Genomic DNA, 18,137 nt, shown 5'->3' on the forward strand with positions numbered 1-18,137 from the left:
GGGAAACGGGGACGGGCAGCGCAGCTTTCAATTTATTCCAAAGGTCCTTTGGGAAAGATGGAGCCTCCGGTTTATTAGCACTGACATTCAGCTCTCAGAGTAGCAGGCTGATACCTATTTAATTTAAAGCCGTTCTCCAACAGGGAAATCTGTTTGTCAGGCTCTGGCCAGGGAAGGCCAGCCAGCACCAACCCCGAGCAGAGCTCCTGGTGGGACAGGACACCTCCAGCACACAGCCTCAGCTGCAGAAATGTGGGCATCTCCAACAGGAGAAGAGGGCACTGTGCTCCAGACTGTCTGCTCCTGAGCTTGCTCAAGTGTTGATCCAGCGAGGGGAAAAATAACACCACAGCCACCTCTGTGTTTCCTTTGCAGGAGAGTCTGCCACGGACAGACAGGACCCTGTGCACCCAGGCAGAACCTCACCCTTGCCTTCAGCCTGTGACATTTCTTTGTGCAAGTCCCTCAGGCTTCTAAACAGCTCTTACATGCTAAAGGAGGTCCTGACTTCATTTTAGAAATAGACTATTAGCTGCATGCCAGACTAGGGTCTTGCAGGATAAGATATCATTATTCTTCCATTAAAAATTCCTCCTCAGACGATGGCACTGACCTGCCGCTGCCTGGCTGCCCCTGTCTGTGCGACCCTGCGAGTGTACACTGGGCTGGGATTGTGTCACAGCTCTGTGTGACCACACCAGTAAATGATAAAATGAGGACAAGGTCTGGGGCAGGCTCAGGAAAGCCCTGGGAAGTGAGCATGGCTTTGGCTCATTAACCAGACTTGAGGCAACACTGCTGCAGTGAAGGCAGAGGAGCTGCACACAAACACGCCACGCCAGATCTCCAGTCAGGCTCCAAAAGATGCAAATCCCAGCTTGGTGTAATATTCAATGCCACGTAAGGAATCTGGGCATCTGCTTCTCACTGATCCCTTAAAGCTTAACTCCTTCATCTGTCTTGTGAACTGCAAGATCTGTCTATAAGCAAACATCCTGATGAAGCTGCTCCACAATTTGGATCTTAGCTAAATCCTAATCCAGACTAAGAAGATCTATAGAATTATGCAAAAATTTCCTCATCACAAAACAGAAACATATCTGAGGAAAGGTTTCCATGGAATTCCCAGGCTGCTGTCCTGTCTCCCAGTCTTTGCAATGCTCCTGAGGCAGTGACACAAGCTCCTAGCAGTGCCTCTCCAGCCAGACACGCCGCCTTTCACTGCACTGATTGTGGGAGTCAGGATTATTGAAGGAAATTAAAGGCTCTTGCTGTTTTCTTACATCCACCTCAGTGAATTATTCCGAAAAGGAAAAATATGAGACAATCTATCAAACTCATACAGATCCAATCAGTGCTGTGCCTGTGTGTGTCTGTGTCTAAAGCCAGAGGTATTATATGTCTAATGTAATTATACATTAAACACTACGTGCAATGTTCAGACCTACAAGTATTACATTACATACGTAAACGTGCCCACACGCAGACACTGCCAGACAAATCTTTGGAGTTTTGACTACAGTCACGATAAAAATCAGTTTGCAGCTGTGCAGGGAACTCTCCCCAGGTCAGTTCTGAGCACTGACTGTTTCACACGGACTCCGTTCTTGGACAGAAACGGTTGTGGAATCACAGGCTGGATTTGGAGTTTTGAAGAGGATGAAAGAAATGACGTGACAGCAATGGATGTGCTGGACTTCAAAGCTGACACATTTCCTTGTATATTTACACCTCTGACCTCAGAGGTGCAAGGCTCAGTGTCCCCTGATGTGCTGAGTGCCAGGAAGGGAGGGCAGGATGTGCCCAGCAGGGTGACCTGCCAGCACAGCCAGCTCTCCCCCTGCCACTCACTGTGCAGTTTGGACAGCAAGCCACACTTGCAGCAGCCACTTCCATCCCTGAGAGACTTGCTGGTTTGTATTTGCTCAGTGCTGGGAACAGCCTTGTCCTGGAAGGCCCTTTCAGCTGCCAAGCTCGCAGGGCAGGCCAAGTGTGGCTGCAGTCAGGCTCTGACTTTCCCGGGGTCCTCCAAGTGCTGCTTTGGGTAAAAACAACATATGCAAGTGTAAAGCTGCCAGACTCGTGGTCAAGGAACATCTGTAGGTGCTTGTTCATTCTCACAAACAAGGATCACTCAGAATATTTGAACAGACACTTCCTCCCTGTGTTGGAGGCAGGCGAGGAGCCCAGCTGTGCCCCCACAGTAGCTGAGCATCCCTGCACCTGTAACATTCCAAACCTGATCACCCTTCAGAGATGGAGAAATTTAAAAATAGTCCTTTTACACAGAGATGACAAATTTCCCCTACCTATAAACAAGCGTGTTTAAATTAAAATCTACCCTCGAGGCCTTTTTGCCTGCGCCACTGCACTGTCAAGGGAAATCAAGAACCTTCAAAAAGCCATTCAGGCCCTGGAGTGGGCTCCTTTCTGTCCTCCCGGACCCTGAGGACATGAGATCCCTAACTCAGACATATTACATGCTTGAAGTTAGAGGAGAAAAGCTCCAAATCTGAGTTGCCCAGAATGAAGAGAGAAAGTTTACCCTGATTTTGAACCCACAAGTTCTTAAGACAGCTCTCACTACCCCTCCCTTTCAGGTGGAGGACCCCACATGGGTCACTCGCCCTGGTACCCTACAGCAATCAGCTGCTGGTACCCCCCAGGGCAGGCAGTCCCATCAAACAGCCAGAATTAATGGTTTGAAATATTTCTCACAAACATGTAAGATATCCATGTAGTCAGTCCACTGCCCAAGGCCAGGAGAGATGCGGTGTTAACGGAGGTGCCTTTAAAAGGACTGAGATTTTATGTTAAACCACATCCCAACCCCACACAAACCTACAAGGCAAGAAGAATGCAATATAAAATCTCCGGGGCACTGTGCTAAGGCACTTCTTGGAACACATTTTTTAGCATATCTAATATTTCTTAGATTTTTTTGAGATTTAGATTTATACCTTCTTTTGGTCTCAGAGTGACCACTAGTCGAGGTCACAACAGCAGCACCTCTTTCAGTAATCTCCCTCCACAGACAGAGGAAGGACCCAGATCTCTCTCTGTCGTCTTCTGTCTGTGCTGAGGAGAAAAGTGGGATTTTGTGCTCCCGGTTTCTCCCACAAACACATCACGGTGATATCCAAGCACCGAATGAGGCTGTTTGCTAAGACAAAACAAGAAAACCTTCCAGCTGAACCTTAAGCCAAGGAGGGAGATGACTTTGGCTTGTCATTGATTTCCCCTTTTTTACATGGATGAGGGGAAAAAAAAAAAAAGCCTGGGAAGGTGGTGAGGAGACAGCAGGAACCAGCAGCAAGGGCTCTCCCTGGCACCAAGCACTGCCTTCCCACAATCTCCAGGAGCACAAGGACAGCAGCAGCCCCAGGGCTCTGGCACACCTTGGGGCTGTCCCTGGGAGGAAGAGCAGCTCTGTCCTCCCAGCAGGAGAACAGGGCTCCTCTCCAGAGCCCTGACGGGGAGAACAGCAGCACGGTGCTGCCAGCCCCTGAGGAGGGAGGGGACGCTGCCTGGCAGGGTGAGGTGTCCCTGTCGCATCCCACGCACCATCTGGGTGCCTCTCCCTGCAAACCTGCCAGCCTCCCCTGCCCTCCTCATCCCACTGCCACTCCCCGTGCCCTCAGTGCTGCAAACACAGGTTATTTCAGAGGGAACCCGCACAGGAAGCCGAGGACACAGCAGGTGATGAACCCCAGTGACATCGAGGCCAAGGAATCCAAACCAGGTCGTAAGACACGAGAGAGGCAGAATGGAAACCAGCACGGAACTGCCTCTGAGAATTCTCTCTGTCCAGGCAGTGCTGTTAATGTATTCTAACACAGCTCCAGCTTTAACTCTCCTGGATTGACAACAGAATTGAATTACCCTTCCAAATCTCTCTCTTTCAACTTGTCATAAGTTTTTTTAATCCAACAAGAAGCACTTCCTTGGCAGAGTTGCCATTGTTATATTTCTTCCAGCTTTTCTGATTTAGGGATTTAATCTTTTTAGCCATGAATTGACTTCTCTGAACTAGCACTCACAGAAAAAAAAAAAAAAAAAAAAAAATCAGCTCTTGATTGCCATGCCAGCTGCCAAGTAAGTTCCTAGGAGCAGATGGAATGGATCCTGTGCTTTTAAAGGAGATCACTGACAATCACAGAGAACACAACAAACACAGGCGAAGTTTCAAGAGGGCTGAACGAAGATTGATCACAACACAGAAATGACAGAACACTAAACAAGGAAATGGAAGCACTATCTGTTCATCTCCAACATCTGTATTGTGTAGAACACTGGAAGCTACAAATCCAGCTTGAATAAAGCTGCAGAGTAATACAACCCACGTGCAGCCCTGGGATGGGGACCCCCTGCCCTGCCCGGCACAGGGCTCAGCCCCACCACCCCAGCCAGCTCTCGCTGCTCAGAATTCATTCCCAAACATGCAGAGCAAAGCAGAAACATCAGCTACAGGGGAAGGAAAAAGGAGACATTTAAACCATTGCTGAGACCCACAGATGATGTTTGCCTCGAGGCGTGACTTTACCAAGGTATGTTAGAGCTGCCACACAACTGAACAGGGTGGACAAAGAGACCAGCTGCAGAGCTTTCCGAATATTTCTGTGATTATCACCGAGCTTTAGGCAGCATTTGTGCACAGGCACAGCTTAATTCGCCTCCTTTAAGCCCCTCTGCCTTCCTTCCCAGTTTATATTTGGATGCTCAAGAAAGGAACTATTTAGTTACTGAACTCAAGTTTATGATACAGGCAGTGAAATTCAATCCCCTCTTTTAAGCAGATTAGGACCTACACACAGACCTTTGAACCTGTGTGTTACCGTGTTGGCTTTCACAGCTCATCCCCAAAGGAATAAAATTACTCCATTTAATTAGACTCCAGCTCTCCTCGTCTGCCCCAGAAGTTTCCTGTCACCTCATTCAATTGTGAATGTAATTTAGGCTTAAAGGGTTGTCCTGATTTTTCACTGGGATGCTGGAGAGCTTTGCAGTGCAGTAATTCACCCATCTTCAAACGTTTCTGGGGACACTACAAGGGAAATGCTGCTTTGCCTTCTCTTGGTTCTGTGCCTTGTCCAGTGGCCTCAGACAAGAGCACTGGAATTCTTTCCAAAATGCTGCAGACAATACTCTTGATAACACACATACGTTCACAGCCATGGAGAAAATGAAGCACAGAGAAGAGGAAATGTGAGATTCTCCTTGCCAGACCCAGAGCACTTTCAGCAAAAATTATGAATCCAGCAATTAGTACCACACTGTAATCACTGTGTGACATTTCTTTGTCTGAAGGTAACAACCACAGCCAAATCCAAAGCTGCAGAGCTGGGTGGGTGTTGAAGAACGTGTGTTTTATGCAGCAGACATCTCACAGGACAAGATGTTTCAGAAAGAGCTGCCTCAGTGCCACCAGCACAGAGAACTGCTGTGCTGGGCCAGATCAAAGGCTCAGCTTGCTCAGCATCCTCTTTCCAACAGGGCCATAAATGGGTGTCCAAAGGAAGAGAATAAAAATAGGATAAGTACATATAATACTCCTGTCTCTCTATTTATATGCCTACATCATTCCCCTTTGCTTCCACCACCAGTCACTCCCAGCTCGCTGAGCTCCTGACAGGGTTTCTGCCTGTTCAGTGCCATTCCATTGATTTATTTTACATTAATTGGCCCAGTTTCCTACAAGTGATGTAAACTTTTAGCACCTACAATTTCCTCGACAACACCCAGCTGCACTGGCCAACACCTTCCCAAAGAACCACGTCCTTCTGATCTCCGTCAGCTGGGCTCTTACCAACTTCCTTTGGCATCTCCAAGTCCTTGTGTCACAAGGCAATGAGCAATTCCCGTTTTCCCGGTGTCCTGCCCGAACTCACAAACCTCTGCCGTGTCTCCTTTCCCTATCCCAGCTGAGGGGTTGGAGTTCATTCAGTTCTTCCTCACACAGAGGCAGTTCCAGCCCTCTGAACAGCCTTGCATTTCTTCTCTGAGCCCTCGGTGTCTGCAAGTCTTTGGAGAGGGAATGATGAGAGCAGCACGTGGCCATGACACAGGTAAATCAGGAATTTCTGTTCCATCACAGCAAGGTTCCCTGTTTCATCCTTAGGACGCTCCCTTATTTTTAGCTGGTTAGTCTTTTATACTACTACTGAGTGATGTGCTGATGATTTGACGGAAATATCCATTACAACCCCACAGTCTGTGCCTAGAAATGGAGTTAGAACCACCCTCATTTCACTTTCGCATGGAAATCGGCTCAGAGTTCATCATTTCATTAGGACTGTTTTAGGGAAGAGTCACCAGAATCCCCAAAAGCAGCATAAGGCACCCGTGCCTTGGCACGGGATTGCTGTTAAAGTGACCTTGGACACACTAGTCCCACCCAGAATCCCCACTCCACCCCACGCTCTGCTCCTGCACCTACCCCACACTGCAATAAAACAGGATTTTAACAGGCCTGGTGCTGTTTCATACAACCAGTGTCTTCAAATTTGCTTTAAAAGCACATATAAATATTTCATAGAGCAGACAATGCTGCTCTCACATCTGATTACAAACGAGATTATTTTTTCTCCCAAACAAATCCAATAACTTGATTATCTGTTCTGGTCTGTCCTTATTTTTTCTGCTGTACAATTTTCAAATATTTGCAGTTGTAAGTCTTTCAAAGCTTTAATTTGCTTAAAATGATTCACAAGCACCTTGTTAATCTTTTATCAGTTTTATTACAAACTGTAAACAAAACCTAGTTCTTAAATAATTAAAGGGCAGAACTAGCCCTCAGGCAAATGAAGTCCAGGAGGGGAGAATAAAAAATTTAAAAATCAGAGTAAGCCTGTAATTTTTTTTTCCTTCCCATCTACAGAATTGGTGAATCTAGCTTCAAAACAGAGAGGAATTCAAAAAGAACAGATTGCGTGTGACATCCCCCCAGCCAGTTTCTCTCAACTACTGTGTCCTGAATATTAATCCATCAAGTACCTCCGCGTTACTGGTTACAGAGTTAAACACACCACAGGCTCACAAGGCAGAAGTTGGGTCCCAGACAGAGAATTCCCGTGCACTTCTGTGTGCCCAGCAATGCCCGAGCCTGATTCCTTATCGCCCCCAAGGATCCCTCCCAGACAGCAGGCCCCAGGGAAGGCAGCTGGAGCACACTCCTGTGCCCCGGGGACACCCCAGCACCTCCTCCTGCCACCCCTGGGCAGAACTCAGGGGGCACAGCCGTGGGACAACTCGGAGAGCTCCTGCCCAGCTCCCTGCAGCCCAAAGCTCCAGTGCCTGCAGGCTCCTGGCACAGCGGTGACAGCAGCCCCTGCTTGGAGAAACCCCACAGGAACCCCCAGAAAGGAGGCTCCAGGGTGATCAGAGGGAGGGAGCACCTCTGCGTGGAGGGAAGCCTGAGAGAAACGGGATTGTTCAGCCCGGAGAGGAGAAGCTTCAGCGTGACCTCACTGTGGCCTTCCAGTGCCTGAAGGAGCCACAGGAAAGATGGAGAGACAATTTCCAAGGTGTGGAGTGACAGGACAAGGGGGAATGGCTTCCCACTGCCAGAGGGCAGGGACAGGTGGGATACTGGGAGGGAATTCTTCCTCATACCTGGCACAGTTTGCCCTGAGAAGCTGCCCCACCCCTGCCAGTGTTCAGAGGCTTGGACAGGGTTTGGAGCAACCTGGGACAGTGGAAGGTGTCCCTGCCCATAGCAGGGGGTGGAATGAATGTGTTTTAAGGTCCCTTTGAACCCAAACCAGTTTATGGCTTCATCAAACCACGAAGAACAACCCTGCTCAGGTGCCCTCACTACAGCCAGTGTTGGATCTTGAGCACGTTCATTGCACCATGAGCAGGAGTCAGCGAGGTCCAGCCCAGGGGAACATGGGCAGATCCCAGAGGGGAGCTGGAGTCTGGACCACAGACAGCTCACGGAGGGGAAACTCCAAACAGGGATGCTGAAATTGAGGAAAAAGCCTGCTTGGAGCCCTGACATGACAGCGCGTGATGGCAGCACGAGGCAGGAGCTGGGCTGGAAGTGAGGGTCCCCAGGCAGGAGCCCTCATCCAGAAGACACACACAGGGTGATGGCAGTGCTGGCGCTGGTCTCCTGTAAAAAGGGGGTACTGCACATGCACACCTTGATATAAAACCCACCTCCAATTATTCACATGGAGAACTGTTATTAATTGTAATTATCACTGCTGTTACAACCTCCTGTCATCGACCAACGCTTCAGCCCAGCCACGCTGCAGAACCGTGCTCACTGTGCCCGTACGAGCATTTCAGAAATTCTGGTACAAAACTTCCAGGTTTCTAACATATTGACAATTTCCTAAGGTATTCAAATGGCATTTCCATCCAGCTAAAGACCACTTCTAATGAAGCTTTCCAAAGCATTGCAATTGGAAGGAAACCTAAGGAACTATGAAGGCAAGACTGAGCAAATTCTAATTATCTTTTGAAGGCTACACTACCATGCACACAAAAATGGATTTAAATGCATTACAGACCTAAAAACGTGTAATGGATGCATTGCTAGCCTATTACATGCAGTTCATTGTGCAAAGGTTTTTGGCTGTATGTTTTGTGCAGCGGGCTGTAAAAGTTGCTTAACAGAAGAAAATACATTTGATTAAAAATTTACATCAGAAGAATGTAACAGGGGTTTTTTTTTCTCTGCTATTTTATCTGCCACTGACTATTCCCATTAGTATTCAGTTCTTCTCAGTCTCGCAAGAATATGCAAAAAACGAGGACTAAAGATGGAAAAATTTGAGGTCTAGATCCCAAACCATGTTAAAGACAAAGCTGTCCAGAAGCTGGCTCCAGGTGGAAAAAAAAAAAAAAAAAAAACAAAAAGCACATATTCCCATGTATAAATGGGAGGACCCTAAAGTGTCACTGAGATGCTTAAATAGTTCTGCTCCAGTGACTCCCTTTGTGAGAAATACCAAGGGGAAGGCGGGTGGTGCTTGGACTTCCTGAGTCCCACGGGGCTCCCAGCACCTGCCCAGGCAGGAGCAGCCCTTGAGTCACCCTGAACACACAGCATGCAACCACTGCCCCAGATCCAGGAACAAAAAGCCCTTTACATCTCTACCATATTCCCAGGAAAGCCCAAAGAACTTACAGGCCCTTGCTGATAAACATGTAGAGCAAAAAGCAAACGGCGAATGTTCAATCTGCAGCACGGAAAGAAATCAGGAAGATTTTACAGCTTAGTTAAACACCCTTATCCAAAACCACAGAGGTCCGACTACCAAGAATTGGCAGAATTAAGAAAGATCCACTAAAATCAAAATAAATAAGCAAATAGACAAATAAAGCAAAATAAATAAATAAGCACTTCAGTCAGTTCTGCAGCCCAGGAGCTGAAAGGCCAGAGAAAACCAAAATGCAGTAATGAAAGGCCAAAACATGAAGCAAGGCAGCTCTGTGTGGAAGGGCTTAGTGGCACTCACAGGGTCACAGGACCAAGCCAGGCAGGGAAAGAGCTGAGTCCAAGCAAGCACGGGCTCCTGAAGGACAAGGGCACATTTCCATCAGAGATTAGGACAAAATTGTTCCCTGTGAGGTGGTGAGGCCCTGGATCCCTGTCCAAAGCCAGGCTGGACAGGGCTTGGAACAGCCTGCGATAGTGGAAGGTGTCCCTGCCTATGGCAGGGGTTGGCACTGGATGACTTTTAAAGACCTTTCCAAGCCAAACCATTCTATGATTTTATGATTTGTAGTAATTTCTATTTACAAGTAAATTAAATCCCTACATCTGTTATCCTTGATTACGCCCAATCTCTGTTCACAAGAGTATAAAATGACAAATCTCACTCATTTCCCTAAAATGCTGTCAGTCACGGTTGCAACACGATTTTAAAAATGCAAACTTGTACTATTCATAGGCAGGAAAGGCAAAATTAAAAAATTTTAGCAGCTAAAAGTGATAAAAATAGTAAACCAGGTGTCTGTGCTGAGTAATTCAGGACAGTACAACCCTCTGCTGATCATCCCCATCGGTTTAAGGAGTAACATCTGATTTCACACCTGCAGAAATCCTTCCATGAGGCAATGAGGAAAAGAAGTAGCGAAGATAAATAAATATAATCAGCACAATTATCTACAGCAAACACTTTTGGTGAAGAAGCAGGTGGGCTCCCACCTCCGAGGCAGGGGTGGTTTGAGTGCCAGTGGAACAGGGAGCTGCTCTGGGAGCAGCCTGGTTGACTCCCTGCACTCCTCCCATGCCTCTGGGCATAGCTCTGGCCCAGAAAGTCATCCACACAGTTATCCCTGACTCCAGCCAGCCAGGGGTGCAGATTTCTGGAAAGGTTCATCATTCCAGGGAAAATGAATGTTCTGGGGAGCTCAGGCTGATCTATCATCTCAGCTGTCAGGCTCTTCAGGGCACTGTATTATGCAAACACTGTGCACATTTCAGTATTTGGACTTATGGAAAGGTGTTCCCAGCCCCAGCAAGGAGAGGAAATGGTTTGGGATGAAAAACCTTCTTGTGGGGAGTGGGAGGAGGAAGAGGTTGTGCCACACAGGAGATAAATAACCAAATCTTTGTCAAACTACTGCTAAAAGGGACAAGACAAATAACGAGCAGAGTCAGGGATGAAAAAAAAACCCTAAATCCTCTAAAAATACAGCCAACTCATGAATTTCCAGCTGCAGAGCAGCCCTTTCAAGCTGCAACTCTCAGTGCTTGTGGAGAGAGATGCTTCCTGCCTGGATCCCCCGCAAGAGCAGCACGGTCTAATGGAAGTCACATTTGATGTGCTCTGTGCTGCTCAGCACAGAGTGGCTGAATTACCGGGTGCAGACCTCATCATACTCTTAAAAAGTAATTTGGAGCCAGGGCTTTGATTTAGATGGGCTTTATCCTTTACTTTCAAAGTACAACTGGTAATAATGTAGTCTGTGAGTTTAACATTTGAAACAGGGGTTCCATTTACCTCTTTGTACTTACTGGAAGAAAATGACTGTAATTGAAATCTTTCTGCTGGAAATGAAGCCCTTCTAACATTCAAAGTGGCTGCTTGTCCTTCAGGCTTTTTATTTTAGCTGTCAAAACTGTAAACTGCCTTTCAGAGTAGTGAGAGTCTTAGAAGAGAGGATGAAATGAATGTACCCTGGATCTAGGTAGTAGGTGTTTTAATCTAATTTTCTGGCTAGAAATACAGCACTTCTCTCCCTTGGGCACTGCTGAGAACAGGAAAATTAAGCTTCACTTCAGTTCAGCAATATCTATCAATGAACCTCAAACAAGGGACAGGACTTTTCAAGGACAAAGCAAAACCTTTCAAGTCCTCCATTTTCATCCATAAGCTCCCTCAGATCCAGGCAGCAGCACGTGAAGCCAGACTGCCCACTCGCGCTGCCTCCCTCCACACGTCTCCCACACTTTCTAGAATTTCACAGATTTTTTTCCAAGAGCTTGCCTTTTTTTCTTTCCCCCTTCAGATTAAACTGATTTCCTGGTGTCAGCAATATTATTCACATGAAGCCTTTGAATCTTAATTCCGGTGTAAATGCACACAGACTGAATATGGGTATTGTGTCCAAGTGGCTCGTGGCCAAATGACCTTACATTAAATCTTTGAAAGGGTAAACATAAAAACTTTGAGGTTTATCCTGTAGGCTTCCTTTCACTCTGTATTATAGAATGTTAGCAATTAACTTGATAATAGACTCAAGATGAAGTTGTGGAGATTTCTACTTTAGTTAGTTTTATTATCTGGTTATTTTAATCACAACTAAAAATGTGCTGCTGGGAAAAGGTTTTATCTTGCTTGTCTACACAACTTAAAAAACCCGTTTGGATGACTTGAGCAAACTAACACACCAAAGTACATCAATTCAACCAATGTCTTTCTCTCCAGTTTCCAGTTCCAACATGTCTTTAGGATAAAAGGTGACCATTTTTCAGGCTCTGTGTTGCAGCCACAGATGCATGACCACTTCGAACCAGTACAAACCAGCCACTGAGGAAGCACGCAAATGACAGGAATGAACTGATTAAGAGATGTCAAAAGTTCCAGGTGGATGTGATCAGTTTGGAAGCTCCCAGAAAAGGTTGAACTGGGAGGGTTCAGTCCCTGAGGGTCAGGCCAGTTCCATCAGCACGCTTCAGTTCAGGTCTCTCTGTAGATAACCCAACGAGGATGAGCAGCATTCAAACACAACCAGTGGAACATTTCATGGCAGGAAAGCACAGTGATGCCAAGAGAATAAAACAATCTATATGGGAAGCAAGACTGTACAATATACAAGCTTCCTGCAGTTATCTCTGACACGTATATAAATACATACACTTTAACAAAGTGGGGTCTTCAGACAGCATCATCTTCTGAAGTAAACCAAAAGAAAAAAAAAAAATAATATTTGTGATGGCCAGAGGCAAGGACGTCAACTTCTGCAAAGCCAGCCAGCCAGTAAAAATGTCAATGAACTTCTTTACAAGAGAATTAAGAGGGAGCAGTGCAATGTCAGCACACACAGGAAGAGCAGCTCCAGTTCTGATTAACTGAGATACTGCACTGACGGGAGGGCACAGACCCAACCTCTTCCTAACCTAAAATGACCTCCCTTAAACAGAGATTATATAACACTTCCACATGAGGAGAGCAAACTTAAATTAATTTGGGTTTCACCGGCTGCTGCCAGAAGAGACATCAGTGTCCTGTCTGCTCATCCAGGTACACCCCATAGGGCCGTACCCTCACGGTGAACCGCGACACACTGGCCTGCCTGGAAACAAAGCCAGCACAAAAAAGGAATAAAACCAGCCCAGGTGGAGGTGGGATCATGTCCCCACGTGGCTGCACAGGCACCTCTGCTGACAATGCCCAGCTGGGAGTGCAGCACTCGCTCCTGCAGCGGCCCACGCTTGTGTCAGCTGAAGAGGAGAAACTGCATCTCCAAGGGAGATTTTAAATCCACTTAGACAAACTGCTGTAAAAAGCTGGTTTGAGAATTTCAAAGGTTCTTCAGCTTAGCTCACATAAACCAAATTTCTAAGACCATGACAACACCGAGGAGCTGCAAAAGAATTTGACCTAATTTTTTAAGCCAGTTTGGTTACACTACTGCAGAAACACTTGTTTCATGGAGCGTGTGCCCAGAGTGTCCAGCCAGAGAACTGCAGCAGTTTAATAAATTCCGTGTCAATTCACACCTAAGCCACACTAGCACAACTTTCACAGGCAGAGAAGACTGGAGCTAAAGAAGAGCAAGCCAAGCCCCAACTGCAACAAGAACATTGACACAAAATCCTGTGTTCAGCCAGGGGGTAGAGCCCTCCCACGTAGCCAACCCCAGAATTTCTCAGGAGCCTTCCATTAGGAAACCCCCACATCAGCACGAAGGGTTAACAGTCCCTTATCACACAAGAAATCCAGTGAAGGACCAGGCATGCAGCTCAGTTTTTGCCTTCCTGCGTGTGTGCGTTATGGGTTGGGGCTCTTTTCCCCCAGCAGATGAACAGACCTGGCACCTGCCCTGGTGGATCGGAAGAAAGTCTTGTAAGGCACAAGTAGCTGTAAGTATATAGATTAAATGGGTTTCCTGGATTTCATCCATGTTCAAATTTCCCAGGTTGTAGATCTCAAAAAATATCTGTCGCTGACAAAACTGGTATGACAGGTTATGTAACACTCCACAGAATCACCCGGTGACAGCAGAGCAGGAACATTATCTGCTCTGCTCAGGGACTCCAGGGCTTTCTGGATCAACTGCAAGGGGTGTCAAAAAAGATGAAGGAAAAAAAGGGAACTGAATCACAAAATGTAGAGGAAAAAGAAATCCCCATGCATTTTAAATAGCCAACCTCACCCACTGACAAATAACTGGTGATTGCCTTAGATTATTTCCAGGAAGTTCCATATGCTAAATATGCTGAGGTGATTTGTTTAATTATAGATGTTTATAGGTCTGATACAACTTCAAAGGACACAGAATTATTGCACAGAAACATCAAGAAGATAGTAACTGCCTAATACAGTGGATTTTGCAGCCTTTTTAAGACTGCCCAAAACAAACGAAATGGAACAGTTACATCTGAGACTGTTACATATGCTATTTGCAGCCTGGGGTAAATGATAGGACAATCTTGTTAAATGAAATATATATGCTTTTTGTTAAATGAAATATATATGCTTTCACTGAATGCAGTATAACTTGAGGCACAAAGATAAGAAATAAATCAGTGTGGGACTATTTGCCAGAATAGAAAATTTCAGACTAACAGCACATGCATGAGTTTTCCCTCTGTTCTAGGAAGAGCGAGTTGCTAACTGCTCAAGGATGTTTAGGGAACAGACAGCAAGGCTGCTTTAGTATTTTCATAAAAAGTTGTCTTGCTCTTTTCCCTATTTTGCTGGATTAAGGAAAGAGCAAATCTACATCCACATTCTGCCTGCACCTCAGCACTATTGGAAATCGGATCAGCCTCTAACCTGGGGCAGGAAACCCTCTAGGAGATCTCCAGTGAAATTGCAGGTCCCTGTGCAATCTTGGTCCGCCCTCTCCCCATCCCTGCTCCTCTGCTTCCCCAAGGAAGATGATCTGGGTACCAAGGCACAGGCGAGATAAAGTGGAAGCTGAGTGTAAGAGGAAAATCCCACAGAAAACACTCTGTTCTGTGCAGTGGGAAATACAGCAAACTCCACAGTAAATCCCCCCCCAAAGTCTTGAATACATCTTGCTACTTTTTGATCAATAGAACTTGTTTCTTCCAGTAATGATTATGGACAATTAAATACTTAGCTACTGAAGGAGCAGAAACAACTGACCTCCCTGCAGAAGCAGGTCACAACTCATGATGGGCTCTACAGAACAAGAAATATTCCTCCCTTTCAAGCTCCACATGAGGAAAACACTCACATCTCTACCATCTCTATTTTTTTTTTCCGACACGGCACTGGAGGAATCAGATCTGAGCTTTCCTCCTCCACCCGCACCGTGCTGAAGTTGCTGCCACATCTGCAGCTTTCTCCAGCTCTGGGCACAGCCTTATCTATGGAGCCACAGGAAAAGCAATTCCCGGTGCCACTTCCAGGGGCACACAGCCTTATCCACGGAGTCACAGGAAAAGCAATTCCCGGTGCCACTTCCAGGGGCACACAGCCTTATCCACGGAGTCACAGGAAAAGCAATTCCCGGTGCCACTTCCAGGGGCACACAGCCTTATCCACGGAGTCACAGGAAAAGCAATTCCCGGTGCCACTTCCAGGGGCGCTGCCAGGGGAAGGGGAGCAGCGGAGCCCCAGCAGCGCCCGGGAAGGGCTGCAGCAGAGGCTGGACTTACCTTCTCGGCATGCTTGAACTTGACGTAGAACCAACTCGACTTGATCATTGTCTCACCTCCCGCCCTCGGCCAGCGCCAGGAGAGCGCTCCAGAGCCGTCCGCCGAGCGAGGGGCAGCGTGCGGCTCTGCCGGCGCTCTTCCAGGGGAGCGCAGCGCTCCGGTCGGGGGCAGGAACGCCCGAGGGACGGGCGGGGATGAAGGCGCCGTGCCGCGGAGTGTCCCTCCTGCCCGTGTCCCTCCTGCCCGTGTCCCTCCTGCCAGCCTCCCTCCTTCCTGCCCGTGCCCCCCGCTCGCCGCCGAGCGCTCGGCGCCGCTGCCAGCCCGGCTGCCCGACAGCTCCGCCGCTCACGGGGACTTCACCGCCTTCATCACAAATGGCACATGTCAGTAAAGCCAGGAGGCTGGCTCCGGCGCTGGCAGCCGCCCAGGACCGTGACCTCCCCCAGTGGGATGAATAATGAATTCCAGCACTTCCCTCCAGACACAGATTAACACCTGGCTAAACATTATTCTGACAGTGAGCTTGGCCACCGCGAGAGCCCCGCACCCCGCGTTAACCCCTCGCTCGCCCACCGGGCAGGGCGGGGATGCTGTGCGGGCTGTCCCGCCATGCCCTCCCCCACCGAAAGCAAGATTACAGGACTATATATAGTTTAGAAACAATAAAGCCTCTTAGGCATAACGCAAATATCTCCTTTCCGATTCGGCAGCTGCGGTAACGCTGCCGTGGAACCGGAGCGAGTCCTCAGGAGCCAGACTCGTTCCTCGATCCCCCTTTCTCATTCCCCCCCTACAAACACCCTTGGTAAGATGTGATGCTGTCAGGCTCATGCTGTAAAATAACATCTGTAAAGACGTCTGTAAGGAATAAAAGCCCCAAACCCCAAACCAAACCCAACAGAGCAACCACCACTACCAAATTCAGCTAATGCACAGAAAATCCCGGGAAGTCACTGGGCAGTGTTTGTTCTTCTGTCTGCTCAGAAACACTTCCCAATGCCCTGGCTCTGCTTTAAGGAGACACGCTGATCTGGCTGCAAACCTCCCAGCTCTGTGCATCCACGGAGCAGTGAATATCAAGTTACAAACTAAAGGATGGAGATAATCAGCCTCCTGGGTTCCCACTGTACACAGCCAGAGCTATCTGGCCCAGCATCCTGTGCCCAAACACTTCACGATGCTCAAGGAAACAATGTCAGGAATCTCGGGTCCAAAGATGTGCCCTCGGTAACACATGTAGTAACACAGATGGACATGAATTTGTCACACAGGTACCCGAACCTCTTCATGTTTCCATACAATGATAAGTGAGGTTCAGATTTTCATTACAGAAGTAAAAATGTCACCTCAATTTGCTGCTTTACACAGCTCTCTGGTTATTTAAGTGGGAGTCTCACAGTATCCTATCCCAACAAAAGAGGATAATTTGCTTCTCATCATCTTCAGATCATGACTTTATAGATTTTTCTTGTCTCCCTTACATCACAACTCCCAGACTATTCAATTTCTCCTTGTAGGTAGGCTGTGCATGTCTCCACAGATCCTTTTCATCATTCCCTGTACCTTTTCAAGTGTAGGTATCTTTCTTATGGGCAGAGTGAGATGGAATAAATACATTTACCACTGACTTACCATCTCTTACTATATGTGCACACAAGAGATATAAAGCAGGTGAAACAGACCCTGAAACCTAGTTTGTCAGTATTACTCACCTAAAAAGTACTGTCAGTGCTGATAACAGTGTCAGTGCATTACGGAAATTGGTGCCTTTGACAACCTGGCCACTCATTCACCTGCCAACAGAGGTTTTTAGAACTTTTCATAAACTAGGACTTACACAAGGGATCCAAACACCAGTATTGACCAATAATGGTCGATATTTAGGATGAGCTGAGACTGCTCTGCCCTGAGACCCCTTCCCTGTGCACCCACACTCCGTGTTTGGTCCCTACCCTTCCCTGCTCAGACAGGGAATGGGGATGAAGCCCTCTCCAAGCCCTCTCACTGCAGTCGGCTGGGCTGGTTCAGTCGTGGCCATCCATGGCCGTCGCTGTCAGAAATGACTTTCCATTGATGCCACAGAAAAATATTCCCACTTTCCCTTTAACTCTGCATTCCTGTGGGAGAATTAACCTATGCTAAAAGGGTGGTAAAATACCCCAGGCAATTTTTTTTGGAACTGGAGATGTTAAAAAACGGATGAGAAGGTCAGCTATAGGGAGCAACATAAAAAAGAAAATTAAAACACTGTTTTTTTTTTTACCAGCACCTCCTATTTTTTGCACCTCAAAAGCTGCTTTTTGAAGTAGCAAATGAACAGATCCGGCTGTGGGTTTGATTGAGATGGGGTCAGTGCAGGAGGCTCGCTTCCTCCGCAGCTGCCGCTGCTCTGCAGCGCCTGCGGCAGCGCGGTGCCCGCAGCCCGGCACACGGGGCACAGCCGAGCGGGACTGCCGGCCCCGCACGGACACCAACACATCCCGCAGCCGGGCAGGGACGAGCCCATGGTGCCGCAGATTGCTCGTTTTGTGTAGCACTGTTGAAAGCCCCCGCATCAGCATCCACAAGCAGCCCCTGGCGATTCCTTACAGCACCGACAGCTGTGTGGCTCTGCACACACACACAGAGCACACACCGGCTTAAGTTTTCAACGCTTCATTCATCTTTGCAGGAGGACAAAACGCACCGTTTATTTTCAAACCTGCAGCGTCAGCGCCTTCTCTGAACTGCGTTTGGTTCTGCTGTGTAACAGAGCTATAGTCTTTGTGGTGCCGGTACAACAGCTTCACTGCTGTTCCCCGATTCACTTTTAGGGACGTGATGCTGC

General features: G+C 47.5%; 1 protein-coding gene across 6 annotated transcripts in view; it reads right to left on the reverse strand.

The window, feature by feature from the left end:
* Positions 1-18,137, reverse strand: part of AUTS2 (activator of transcription and developmental regulator AUTS2) — a 768,033-nt gene that overhangs the window by 499,841 nt on the left and 250,055 nt on the right. The window contains exon 1 of one of the 6 annotated variants that reach the window (XM_066202164.1): positions 15,311-15,439. The exons of the other annotated variants lie outside the window; for them this stretch is intronic. Within the exon in view, the coding sequence (XP_066058261.1) occupies positions 15,311-15,358 (48 nt within the window). The 5' untranslated portion in view covers positions 15,359-15,439. Of the gene's footprint in view, positions 1-15,310; positions 15,440-18,137 lie in introns of those variants that run through there. 6 annotated transcript variants of the gene reach the window in all.

The sequence above is a fragment of the Chamaea fasciata genome, unplaced genomic scaffold (genome assembly GCF_029207755.1).
Source record: "Chamaea fasciata isolate MVZ Bird 193981 ecotype frontalis unplaced genomic scaffold, bChaFas1.0.hap1 SCAF_21, whole genome shotgun sequence".
Lineage (NCBI taxonomy): Eukaryota > Metazoa > Chordata > Aves > Passeriformes > Sylviidae > Chamaea > Chamaea fasciata.